Source organism: Balaenoptera musculus, chromosome 14, assembly GCF_009873245.2.
Source record: "Balaenoptera musculus isolate JJ_BM4_2016_0621 chromosome 14, mBalMus1.pri.v3, whole genome shotgun sequence".
Classification (NCBI taxonomy): Eukaryota; Metazoa; Chordata; class Mammalia; order Artiodactyla; family Balaenopteridae; genus Balaenoptera; species Balaenoptera musculus.
This window is the reverse complement of record NC_045798.1, coordinates 21,119,909-21,132,831: the sequence shown is the minus strand read 5'-3', so window position 1 is coordinate 21,132,831 and position 12,923 is coordinate 21,119,909. Positions and strand designations below refer to the sequence as shown.

General features: G+C 49.0%; 1 protein-coding gene across 11 annotated transcripts in view; it reads right to left on the bottom strand.

Annotated features, from left to right (window-relative positions):
* The window catches only part of MORC2 (MORC family CW-type zinc finger 2), a 64,110-nt gene that overhangs the window by 16,402 nt on the left and 34,785 nt on the right, over positions 1-12,923 (bottom strand). For 2 of the 11 annotated variants that reach the window (XR_005022588.1, XM_036874344.1), the window contains exons 24-25: positions 12,788-12,881; positions 9,222-9,410 (exon numbers count right to left, since the gene is read on the bottom strand). Coding sequence is in view for 9 of the 11 variants with exons in the window: in XM_036874344.1 (XP_036730239.1) it covers positions 9,222-9,410; positions 12,788-12,881 (283 nt within the window). In the remaining 2 variants the exon portion in view is untranslated. The other 9 variants (XR_005022589.1, XM_036874346.1, XM_036874337.1 and 6 more) reach the window with 8 other exon arrangements.

The following is a 12,923-nucleotide window of genomic DNA, read 5'->3' as shown; positions in this document are numbered from 1 at the left end:
TAAAAAGAAGACAAAAGAATAGAAAAATGGGAAAAAGTCTTGAGCAAACACTTTATCAAAGAAGAAATTCAAATAGTCAATAGACATGAAAAGATGCTCAACCACATTAGACATCAGGTAAATGCAAATTAAACCATAATGAGATAACACTACACACCCTTCAGACTGGCAAAAAACAAATCAAGTCTAGCAATATCAAGTGTAGGTGAGGAAGTAGAGGAATGAAGCACTTAGTGCCAATGGGCATGTAAATTGATACAGCTGCTTCTGAAAAGAATTTGGCATTATCTAGTAAAGTTGAAATGGGCATGGCCTATGATGCAGCAAGTCTCCAAGGATTATGCATGCAACAGGAGACATAAACATGAATGTCCACAGATGTACTGTAATAGCAAAAAGCTAGAAACAACCCAAATGCCAGTCATAGAGACATGGATTTTTAAAACTGTGGTATGTTCCATTGTAGGTGTAATTTGTTTTTATTACTGTATAATATTCAGCACTATGATACAGTAGTGAAGATGAATAAATTACAGCTACACTCAATAACATGTGTAAATTTCTGGAACATAATATTGAAAAGAAAACAAATTGCAGAATAGTAAATAAAATGTTATGTCCGGGACTTCCCGGTGGCACAGTGGTAACGAATCCGCCTGCCAATGCAGGGGACACGGGTTGGAGCCCTGGTCCGGGAAAATCCCACATGCCACGGAGCAACTAAGCCCGTGCGCCACAACTTCTGAACCTGTGCTCTAGAGTTCACGAGCCACAACTACTGAGCCCCCGCGTCCCACAACTATTGAAGCCTGCGTGCCTAGAGCCTGTGCTCCACAACAAAGACAAGCCATCGCCATGAGAAGCCCGCTCACTGCAACTAGAGAAAGCCCGCGTGCAACAACAAAGATGCAACGCAGCCAAAACTAAATAAATAAATGTATTTTTTTAAAAAAGTTATGTCCATTTAAGTTCAAAAACAGGCAAAACAAAGCAATTATTTAGAAATACAAGCCAACATGGTAAAAGTATAAGAAGAGCAAAGAAAAGATAAACACAGAATTCAGGTTTGTGGTTACCGCTGAGCAAGGAAGAAAGGGGAAAGGACCCAGGAGGGGCACACAGGGATTATAAAGTAATAACAATGTGTGTTTTCTTAAACCAGGTGATGGATGTACACTGCATATTCTTCTTACCTTATAAATATTTTATACAGTATTCTTTTGTAGCTGCTCAATGTCTAATAAGAATAATCGCTAAAACAGTAGCTTAAAGGAGAAAAACCCCATACAATTTTATCAATAGATGCTGAAAAGGCATTTGACAATGGGGGATGGGGATGGGGGCCTCACAACCCACATTTCATTCTGTGTAACTGGTGCCCCCTGGTGCTCAACTCAGACAGGATTGGCAGCCACGGCTTCGTCCCAGAAGCCCCAAGTTTAAAAAACAAGACAACAGCATCAACAAAAACAGAAAAAACTCTTTCCACACTTTAAAGACCAGTCACCAAAACCAAGACAATATTCTGCTCAACCCTAACATGTGGATTTCCATCCTCATCAGAAAAAAGACTGGATAATTAATTATTCAACACTGTTTCAGAGGTTCGGCAATTAAAACTGGCATACTGGCAAATTTGCACATTTTATCTAAAAATACAAGTTTATTTTGAAAACTACCAGAGTTTATAAGATAGAAAATAAATTATATTAAACAATTTGCTTTTCTACATATTAATAATCAGGAATAGAGATGGGAAAATTCCATTCACAATAGTGACAAATACCATAAAACAGGAATAAAATGAGAACGTTACACAACCCATATGAAGAAATAAAATCTTATTGGAAGATCTAAAAGGAGTCAAACAAATGGAAAACCATTTCGTATCGTGTAGGGAGATTTAAAATCATAAAAATGTCAACTCTCCCATAACTTACATCTAAATTTAATGCAATTATAATTTAAATCCCAATGGAACTTGTTGCGGGGGCGGGCAGGGACGGGAGAGAACTGGATTACGTGATTTTAAATTTCATGAGAGAAGAAATTCTAAGAATAGCCTGGAAAACTATTTTAATAAGAAAAACAGCGAGGGAGAGTGATCCATCTAGATGCTAATGACGCCCCCAAAGCTAGTTTCAGCTAGGACCTCACCCCTCTCGTCGGAATCGCCTGTCCAGCTGGTAACAGGCTGTCTCCATTGACATATGTAAGGGTCACCTCAAGCCCAACAGGTCCAAAACCAAATAGAATGAATATAAATAATGACCTAGGTGGTTCGTTTAATAAATGGGGGTGGCATAAGTGAATTTCCATCTGGAAAAACCAAAACCAAAGTCTGACTCCTGCCTAACCGCAGATACTAAAATATTTCCCACAGGGAGTGGAGGTTGACACAAAAAACTTTAATACAGTGCAACAAAATGCAGGAGAATGTTTGCGGGTGGGTAGAGGGGGAAGGACTTTCTTAAACATGATAGGAAACCCCAAAACCTTTCAAGAAACACCATAAACCAGACCAAGGACAGACAAACCAGGAGAAAAGAAAGTTGTGAGCCGAGGTCGTGAAACCCAAGAGGCCTCAGGTCCCGAGAGTCAGCAAGCTGGACCTTCAGGGGAAATTACCTGGAAAGGGTATTTCAAAATGTAAAACATGCAGCTTCCTTCCCAGGTCCTCTGTCTTGCAGACGTAAAAGCACCACACCATCAAGGACATTTATACCAAAAAGTTTTCTGTAGTGACCACAAAAAGTTGGAAAACAACCGGGTAAAACGTTTCACCTGTGCCCGGGCTTAATACGCAGACTCCAGCGGAAAAAATTACCCATTTCTCTGCTTCGGGTCTGAGCCGGACACTGGATCCCCAAGGCCTTCCTTCCGCTGGCCCTAGTATGTGGGACCCTCGAGGCCTCCGCCCCAAAGCTGGGCCCTGGGCGGACCTTGTACACCCGGATTTGCTCACGACGCCCTACTCTCACCCCGTCTGAGGCTCGGACGCCCGCCCACACGGGCTCGGGCACGTAGGCGGGCTCGGGCACGTAGGCGGGCTCGGGCACGTAGGCGGGCTCGCGACGTTCCCAGGGCGCATGCACTGGGCACAGACCACGTGCCAGGCCGCTGCACCGCGCAGGCGCCGTTGCGCGCCTGCCTTGAGGGTCTGGAGGAGGTTGGGATGGGCGACCTGGGAGAAGGCAGGCCCCCGGATGGGACTGAGCATTGGACACCCCCAAAGCCTCTGGAGAGAGATGGCCGAGGGCCGGGTCCTGGACGTGTCCTCTGGGCCAAGTGAGAGTTTGCAGCCAGTCCCCGGGCTTGTGCTGTGTTATGGTAGCTGATGATTTAGCGTGAGGAACTCAAAACTCTTCCTTCTGACAACTAGGGGTTCTCCTCGCATCGCAGCACCCCCAAACCCAGCTAGTGCCAGACTGGCTTAAATGGTGGGGAAATGGGGAGGGGAGTGAGAACCCAGAGCTTCAACAGAGTAAGAAGTGGGGAAGAAAGGACCGTAAATTCAAAGTTGTGGGTTAGAGCCGCCCACAGCTTCCCGAGAACTGCAGTTGCTCGGGCAGGAAGTGGCCCCAGAGGGTCCCATGGAAGCATCTCAGCAGAGTCCAGAGGGGACAAGAAAGGAGGGATGTGTCCGTCAGACCCTCCCCCTGTCCCTGGTCCAGGTTGGCCTCAGTGGCATGGGCTCCCCTATCTCCAGGCCCTGACTGGAAGCTGCTGAGAAAGCCCGAGCCCCGGGAAGTAGCAGGGGCAACCTGCTTTGCGGACCGAAGGCAGCTGGATGGAAGACCCGCCCTCCTCACCTCGGAATACTGAAGTGGGCCGACGGTTAGAAGGCCAGAAGGCCATAGGGTAACACCCCACGAGGGCCAATGAGCAGGCCGTGGAAGGCCTACAGGTAGCAGGTGGGGCCAGTGAATCTTGGAAGCAAAGATAAGGGGTCAGGGCAGCAAGGGCTTTGGGGCCCCATTCCAACCGTCGGTATGGGCCTCTGGATAAATTTCTGGTGGAGAACTACGACTTACTAAGCCAGAAAACCTCTACTGTCATCCAATGCCTTTATTTTAGAGGAGGAAAAGGGGACCCAGGATGGGCAGTGATTTGTCTGAGGCCTTGTGAGCTGAAAGAAGGAAATTTCTGCAGGATCCACCAGGGGTCCTAGTTGGGCCTGGCACATTCCAAGTTACTGCCATGAAAACTGCCAGACTAAAAAACAGGCTTGGCAACATTTGGGCTCATTGCTGAGTGGGATTGTCCCTCGCCAGGCCCTTCCTCTGTCCAGTCTGTGTCTTGCTCACTATGGAGAGGGTGCCCCCAGCAGTGCTGAGGACAGTTGGAGGCCTCAAACATGGCAGCAGAGAACGCATGTTCTTTTGTAGCTCTGCCTCCTGTGGCCAAGCTGGCTGTCCACCTGCTCAGGAACCAAGAGCAATGTGGCCGTTCCAAAGGAAGCCTCAGAGGTTCCATCTCCAGCAAAGGGCAGAATCCTCCAGTGGAATTTTGAGGATGTTTCAGGCATCTAGGCAACTGCCAACAGGTCCCTTACAGCCTGGCCCAGATGCAGGATAGCCTTACATCGGGGACGAGTAGCCAGTGGAGGCACGGCCCGCTCAGCCCAAATCTTGTGTTCTGTGTAAAAGGGAAAGAAGTTTGAGCTCTATCAGTCTTAACACGGATTGGTCTGTAGAGCTGTGGATGCTTGCCCAGGGCTGCTTGAACCACGGGTCTAAAAGACAGTCATGTCTTTCAAGGGGAACTGGACCTAACAAGAGGAGCCAAAAAGCAGTGCCACTCACACAGGAGGAACCAGAGAAGTTTCTCTCAGCCTATTAACCTATGCCTTCCTTTGGTAAACAATGTCAAACCCTTGTCCTGACGTAGTAATACAGTATTGATGTGGGGTTTGTAATGCTAAATCCATGGGACACTTAGGGGCTGAGGGGTGATATAAGGTGAACATTTCCCTGAGGACTTGCCCCTTGTTTTTCATCTGATTTACAAAGTCCCTACCCCAAGACTCAGAACTACAGCTGTGTCCCAGAGAGAAACACAACCGGCCAACAAAGATGTTCTATCTCACGTAAATTAATTCAAACCAACTCAAAAATCCGTCACTTTTCACCTTTCAGATTAGTAAACAGTTCAGATGGAACAGACTACAGACAGGCAAGTGGGGGTGAGGGGCAAGGTAAATACTGTTGGTGGGAGTTGAAATTGGGAAGTCTTTTCTGGAATGTATCTTAGAATTTTTAATGCATCCACCGTCCGACAGCCATTTCTCTCTTTGGAACTTAACCCTGTATAAACCCAGATCTGAGTTAACGATTAAGTACACATGTATACACACACACACACTCATCACAGCACTTTTCGTAAACCTTAAAAACCAAAATCTCTATAAATGGGACCACTAAATGACAGTACATCCAAGACGATGAAATGCTATGTGGTTCTTCAGAAGAATAAAGTAGATCCATGTGAGCTCTTCAGAAACAAGTCCCAAGATCTACTAAGTGAGAAACAGGCAGAAACAGAACAGTAGATGTGTAGTTGTGTGCTCAGGACGGATACTCTTTCCAGGGAGAATGAGCATTGGGGGGCGGGGGGGTGGGGAGGAGGGAGCCTTGCTTTTCATGGTCCAGTCTTCCGTACTGTTTGAATTTTTACCATGTGCATGTGTCACTTGAAAAAAAACAAAAAGCACCAAAGTCTCCATCCCTCCCACTCCTTAAAAACAAGGGTCGCTGCACTCATTCACCTTCTTGCCGCCTTGAACTCAGGACCTTCCTGCCACAGACCCGCCAGACCATCTTCTTCTCCCAAGTTTTAGACAATTCCAAGCAGGCTAGTTATCCAGGACAAGGAAGGGGGAGGAACCCCTGCATCTTATCTTCCCACCCAGAATGGAAGGAGCTCTGCCTAGAAGCAGGCTGCATTCAGCACCGCTGTGGTTGGATTTAAACAGCGAAGTGGGAACGCCCAGAAGTTGAAACTAAAATGTTTAAGAAATGCAGTATTTCAGTTTCTATGGGTGTCCAGGAGGGTGAAGACATAAGACAAGATGGTGGAGATGAGGAAGAATCTGAAGACAGTTTAAAGCCACAGTGGTGGAAAGAATGAAGAGGACAAAGGTGCTGGATTTTACTAAGAGAAGAAAACAGACTGAGTTCAGGAGTCTCACCAGTGAAAGTTTATAGTATTGCATTTTGATTACAGGTATGTAAATAAAAAACTTCAGTATTACCCTCTGGTAAAAATGCAGAACCAGCTTGCACTTAGATTAAAACAGCAGGTTTGGGGACAAAAATGGACCGTATGCTGCCTGTGATGAAGAGAGCGAGCTGGACAGGAGAGGAACCACCAGCTCAAGAAGCCCTAAGACTCTTAGCGAATCTTCCAGAGGAAGAGGTCAGGGCCTCTCTGACTGGTATTTCCCCCAAAGAGCCCTTGCCCAGGGATGTGGTTTGGAGAAGTCCCAAACCCACAAGTCACAGGTGCTTCTGGCCACGTGCCCAAGTGGGTAAAGACCTCCGATTCCCATGGGGCCTGCCTCCCTCGCCAGCGCTTCCCAGCCTACTGGCGTCTTCACGGGGCAGCACGTGGCCACTGCTGACCAGAGGTGGGTAGATGCTGGAAACACACCGAGAGGTCTGAATCGCAGACCAGTGGCACAAGACCATAGTTCTTGTGCCTTCAGAAAACCCAAAGTCCCCAAATAAAGGGGGAAGAAGAGAGTCGGGAGAAATCAAACCAGAATTTTTCCAATGGCCCTTAAAGAGAAAATTCAGCAACTCTTGCCTTTGTCTTTGACCCTGAGAAGTTGAGAGACACAGCTGTTATGAGGCTGTGACCAGGCGGGAAGGAAGGCATGGTGTGCTTCCTACAGAGCCACCTCTGGAGTCCCTGTGGCTCAGTGACCCCCTCCTCCCATCTGCCCCAAAGCAGGGACCTTGACTGGGCCTGGTGGGGCCAGACAGGGGGGACGCAGTAAGAGAAAAAGCAGTGCCAGGCTCTCCAGATGGCCGGGACCATTGAGGAAGATGCGCTCCCTAGGACCCTGCCACACCCACAGACGAGGCTGCCACCAACCAGCACAGGGGCTCCTTCACACACATGGTCCTTTCCTAAAGGGAATCCTTTGGAATTCAAACATTCAGTGTGTTACCCAGGTCAGCAGTCTGACCAGAGTCGGATCTGTCCACGCCACAACCTGGACTCAAGTGTTTGAGGCAGGAAACCTCACTGTCCACTGTGAGTTCTCCAGCAGGGAGAACTTAGGTGGTGAATGGGGAAGTTGAACAGGAGGATCTTTCTTCCCCAAGCTGTCTGGACGGTGCCACAGCCAAGACCGACCACTTGGGCCACCACTCACATCCCCGACCTGAGGCAGGAGCCACGAGACAGGGAGCTGCTCAGCGCTGAGCCTCCTCCTGACCGTGGCCCTGTGGGGATCCCCTGGATTGGAGCTCCTGGGGGAGCACTAGCCTGGGGGGCCCTGTCCCTCCCCCAGCCCTGCCCCTGGAGCCTCCCCAACTTCCAAACGGCACTGGATTCACCACACCTTGAGGAGCCAGGAGCCAAGAGAAGCAGCTCAGACTTGGCGTCCTGCTTCTGTTCTCTGCGCAAGAGTCACCAAAAGAATGTATGGTCTCACAGCAGGCAGAGCATCTTGTTTCTTTTAAAAAATAAATATTTATAAACTTAGAGAGGACGATTCAAAGAATCAGAGTCTCTTTCCCTCCAAAAGCACAAATATCCCATGTGAGTCAAACCAAGGTAAGTCCATCAACCCATAAATGAAACTCCACCCCCAGGAGCTCTGCCTTGAGGGGCAGGGGAGCTGATCTCTGGCTCCAGGCCTCTTAGTCCCCCTTGGTGATCAGGTCCTCGATGTAGGCATCCAGCTCGTCATCTGTGTTAATGTCTATGTCCTGGAACAGAGCAGGGCAGGGTCAGCCGGGGTCCACAAGGTGGTGGGGGGCCCGCCTCCCCCCCCTTCTTGCAGCCCGTGCCCCTTCCTCTCGCCCCTCCACCCTGGCTGTCAGGCCTGTCCCTTCTTGATCATCCGCCCCCTCCCTCCTCGGTGCACAGATGACGCCCAGATTTCTTGCTCCTGCCCTGCCTCTACCCCAAGTTCCCAGCTTGCCTTAGCCATGCTGCAGGCTTCTCAGACTCAAAACATCCAACAGCTCAACGGCACCACCCACCCCGAGTTGCTCCATCTTGGTACAGGCCACCACCGCCTGCCCTCCACCCAGGGGCTCAGACAAACCAGAACCATCACCCTTGTTTCCTCCCCTTCCCTCAAAGACATTACAACAAATCTGCCCACTTCTCTCCCTCCTCCCTGTCACCATCCAAGGTTCAGGCTGCCAGAATCTCTCACCCAGACAACTGTGGGAACCTCCTCACTGGAGTCCCGGATTCTAACCTCCGCCCCCTCCAGGCCCTCCTACAACCAACCAGAGTAAATGTCTTAGATTGCAAACGTCTTAGTGCCACACCCTCCAGGGACTTCCCACCTGGTACAGGGCCCTGCTTCTTCTATCGCCCACATCTCCCTGCCTTAGGCCTCGGGCCCTGCTCTTCCCTCTCCCCAGAGCTCTCACATCCCACTCCTGCGTGACTGGGTTCTGCCCTCAGCTCAAGTACCTCCTCAGAGAGGCTTCGCCTGAACACCCTAGTAAAGTGGCATCCCTGTTTTCTGTCTCTCTCGTATTTACTTCACAGCACTTCCCGCCAACAGTAGTTCTGTCTCCTCCACTTGTTGGGCTATGAGAGCAGGACCCCTATCTTGCCTGTCTGCTTCACCAAGGGTCCACAGGACAGGCACAGAGCAGTTGTCCTCAATGTTTACTGCCTGGATAAAGGGCTGAGACCCTACAGGGCGCTCCCTGCTTCTGGGCTACCTAATCCCATCTGGGCGTCATCTGGAAAAGTGACAATGTCTTTCTGTTTTATGACTTGGAGGGTTCTCAAACCAGGTTGTATATCAGAATGTCTAAACAAGGGCAAAAGTCTGATACCGTGGGTCTGGCTGGGATGAGGCCCAGGCAGCCGCACCACCTCCAGCCCTCCTGGTCAGGATGCTGTGCAGCCAGGGGTGGAACCACAGATTCCTGTGAGTGGGGAGAAGGGAGCAGGAGGTGCCCAAGCCCCCCCTCCCTGAGACACCAGGTGGTCCGCTACAATGAGAGGGCTGCCTGGCTCACCTCCTGCACCTTTTGCAGGAGCGCCACGATGTTGGTCCTCAGCTTCTGCAGCTTCTCCTCTGTCTCGCGGAGCTTTCTCTCGGAGGTACGCAGGCTCTCCTCGGAAGCCTTGGCCCGCGAGTCGGCGCGGCTCTGGTAGGAATGGCACAGGTTCTGGAGCCCCACTTCATACTGCTTGAAGTACTCTTTCTGTTGGGAGAGGAGCTGGAGGGTGAGTGCATGAGCTCACGAGGGTCCCCAGTGCCCTTCTAGATGGGCACTGGTGTCCCCAACTGGCTCAGCACGAGGAAGCTCGGTCTGAAGGGATGCCGGACCCAGAAGCAAGTGATCTCTCTAGCTCCAGAGAAGAAAGACCTCGACATCCACCTCACAGGGCTGCCACGAGGATGAAGATGGGATCACACATGAAGCACGTACCAAAGTGCTCTGGCAGACTGCCAGCCGTGAGTAAATGTGAGGGATGATTCTCACCATTCACCTTTCTAAGTGCACAACAGCACTTTGAGCAAACCACTTCCAAGTCACAACCAACAATGTCAAGATCAAAAGTTCTCTTCCACAAGTATTTATCAAGCACCTATCAACAACAGATTCCTCCAGGTTTGTGTAGTATGTTTATACAGCATCAGAGCTTTTCACCATCTTCCCTGAGTACCTGAAACTTCCCGGGGGTGGGGCAGTAATGTTAACTAGCACTTTCTCTAGACATGGGGCTTTATCAAACTTTTAGAAAGTAGCAGAACACTTGTTTCAAATGAAAGTTACATGGAATCTCAGTATAAAAAACAATTTGGGTAATAACTCTTTATGTTTAATTTCAAAGTTATAACATTATGATTTACTCATAAATCACCAACGTGAATGATGAGGCCATTCTGATGAACACAAACCCATGACCAGCAGGTCCTGGCTGACAACTGCAGTCTCGCCAACTCTAGCATTTATTTACTTCTGTGAAGATGTATGAACTACCTAGCACTGAACAGCTAAAAACTGCTGTTTTTAAAACGTGTTAGAACTATTTAATTGTTTACAATCTAGAATACTATCCCAGTAAATCAAGATGGCAACAGAAACTTCAAATTCTGCACAAAAAATAATTATCACTTGGCAGCGCAAAAATAAATGTTCAAGTAGGTGCCAAAAGTATTAAAATGTAATACACAATGTCTTAAGCCTAACTATGATTTGTATTCATTTTAATTTTTTTCCATTAAAGATTCACATGCAGTTATGTTACTTTTAAAGTATATATATATATATATATATATATATATATATATATATATATTTGAATCTAGTATTTGCAGGACCCCTGACGGTCTGGAACTCCTAGTCCAGCATGATGAGCAAAAGGACGGTCATTTACAAACTGACAAGGATACAATGAACATTAGACTCTTGTTGTGTCCCTAACGTTAAAAAAATTAAAGTTTGAGTTATTTTACGCATTTCACTCAGGTGGCTATTAAATTGATGCATTAGTGGTACACCTCCCTTTACAAGCATAAGCCAACAGACTATTTTAGGCTCAGATGCTCCTATTGACTATGCTTTGGTCTGAGCGGTCAGGCCCACTGCAGAGATCCCACTGCACCCAGGCTTTGCTCTGAATTTGGCAACAACTTTAAGCCAAAAGCAACGAACATGCCAGGCCGACCTAGCTGGCCTATCAGCTGTTTGTTCCTGGGATCTGCAGAGGATGCCTGCAGCCTGAACAAGGGTAAGCGTTGAGGTGTAGCAGCTTTCTGTGAAGCCACCATGAGTTCTGCACCTTCTAGCTTCCCCAGCGTGCAGTGCCCCCTCATCTCACAGGGGAGCAAGACCCTTGTCCTAACAAGTTGTTCTGGGTTCAAATCTGGGCTCTATTAAGACAAACTGTTCACCTCTCTGCCCCTGAGTTTCTTCAGCTCCTAGCCTCATTTCCCTTTTTTAAAGTAGAATGAAGACAAAACTCCATGTTTTCCTCTCTGGCAAACTTTATCAAGCACACAGCTGCCCCACGAGGGCCTGCCATCTTAAACATATTAACCCTGCAGTTTCAATTCCAGTTGTCCTCTCCAGAAACTCCTCCCTAGAAAACTTAAGTTATTCCTACAGCAGAAACATCCTCTTGATGTGGATGACTCCCAATCCCCATCTCCAGCCCTGGCCTTCCCGCCCCTCCCAAGTGCCAGCCCCAATCTCCAGTGTCCTGTCCACCGGACATCACCAGAAATGAAGTCCTGGTACTTCCAGCCCAAGTCAAATCACAACTCATCTTCCTCACCCTCACCCTGTTTCTCTCCCAGTTAACAGCTTTGTCATCAACCTCCAATTCCCACAGGCCTGAGAGACAGGGAAGCACGTGACCTCTGCCTCCTCTCCATCATCTGCCTTCAGTCAAAGAAGGACCCCTGACACGGCCCCTTCACCTGTCAGAGCTCCCATCCCCACTCCCTAACCTATCACCATTAGACCAGCTTCCCTGTCCCTGCGTCTCCCCATCCACCCTCCTACCCAGAACCAGAGTTACCCTCTTAGGGGCAGGGTCAGCAGACTACTCACTGCCTGTGACCAAATCAGCCTGCCACCTGTTTTTGTAAACAAAGCATTACTAGACCTCAGCCACATCCATTCCTTTGCATATGGTCTTATGGCAGCTTCCACACTGTAACGGCAGAGCTGAATAGTTGCCACAGAGACCTTACAGCCCATAAAGCTGAAAATATTTGCTAACTGGCCTCTACAGAAAAAGCCTCTTGACCCCTACCCCGGACATGGTTCAAGTCGACAATTCCATCCACTCAAACCTTTAGCTGGGCCTCCATTTCATACAAAGTTTAAGCCACTGCACCTCAGAGGGGTGCCCCCGATGCCTCCTATCCTGGCTCTGAGGGCCCTTCTCCCTGAGTGCTCACCAGAGACTGCTGCCCTGGCCCCCACCTGCCCTTGCATCCCTGAGCCTTTGTTCACAACAGTCCCTCTGCCTCAAACACTTCCCGTCACTTCTACAGTCGCCCAAACCCACGTTTTCTTTAGCCCTGGTCGCTCTCTCCCCCTCCCAGAGGCTGCCCCAGCCCTCCCACCCACCTTGCAGAGCACTTACTGCTCTCAGCCTCATGTCTAGGTACCTGCTAAAAATTCAGTCTCTACTGACCCTTAAGCCACTTGGAGGCTCCAGCACTGAGGCACTGCATCTGCATTTGCTAAATAAGATTCCATGCTTATCTCCACACACCACGAGCTTCCCTATACCTCCCAGAGTCACGTTTTCGGCACTTTGAACCTAAGCTCTTTACTGTTTCCTGCCTTGGCAGAGGAAAAGGGACGTACTCCACACAAGTCACACCGGGCCTGTCCCTAAGCGAGGATTCCACTCCACCCCAGCACCTCACCAGCTGCACACCAGTTATCCAGCTGAGCAGCTTCTTTTTCCACAATGTAAAGTCCCCTCTTCCCTTCCCTCAACAGATGAAAGGGAAGCTGGCCAAGCGGGGAAGGGGGCACACAGCTGAGAGCTGACAATCACAACAAGCACCAAGGGGGGCGTGCACAGTCAAAAACCAAAGGCTGGGCAGACTCACCAGAGGAAACGATATTAGCTCATCTGAATTCATAGCACTCAGCTCCTTCTTAGAGATGGGGAAACTCGGAGGCAGGAAGTACCGTAAACAATTCCTAAACAAGAAAGAAGGTGGAGACTGGAAATCAGAATGGCAC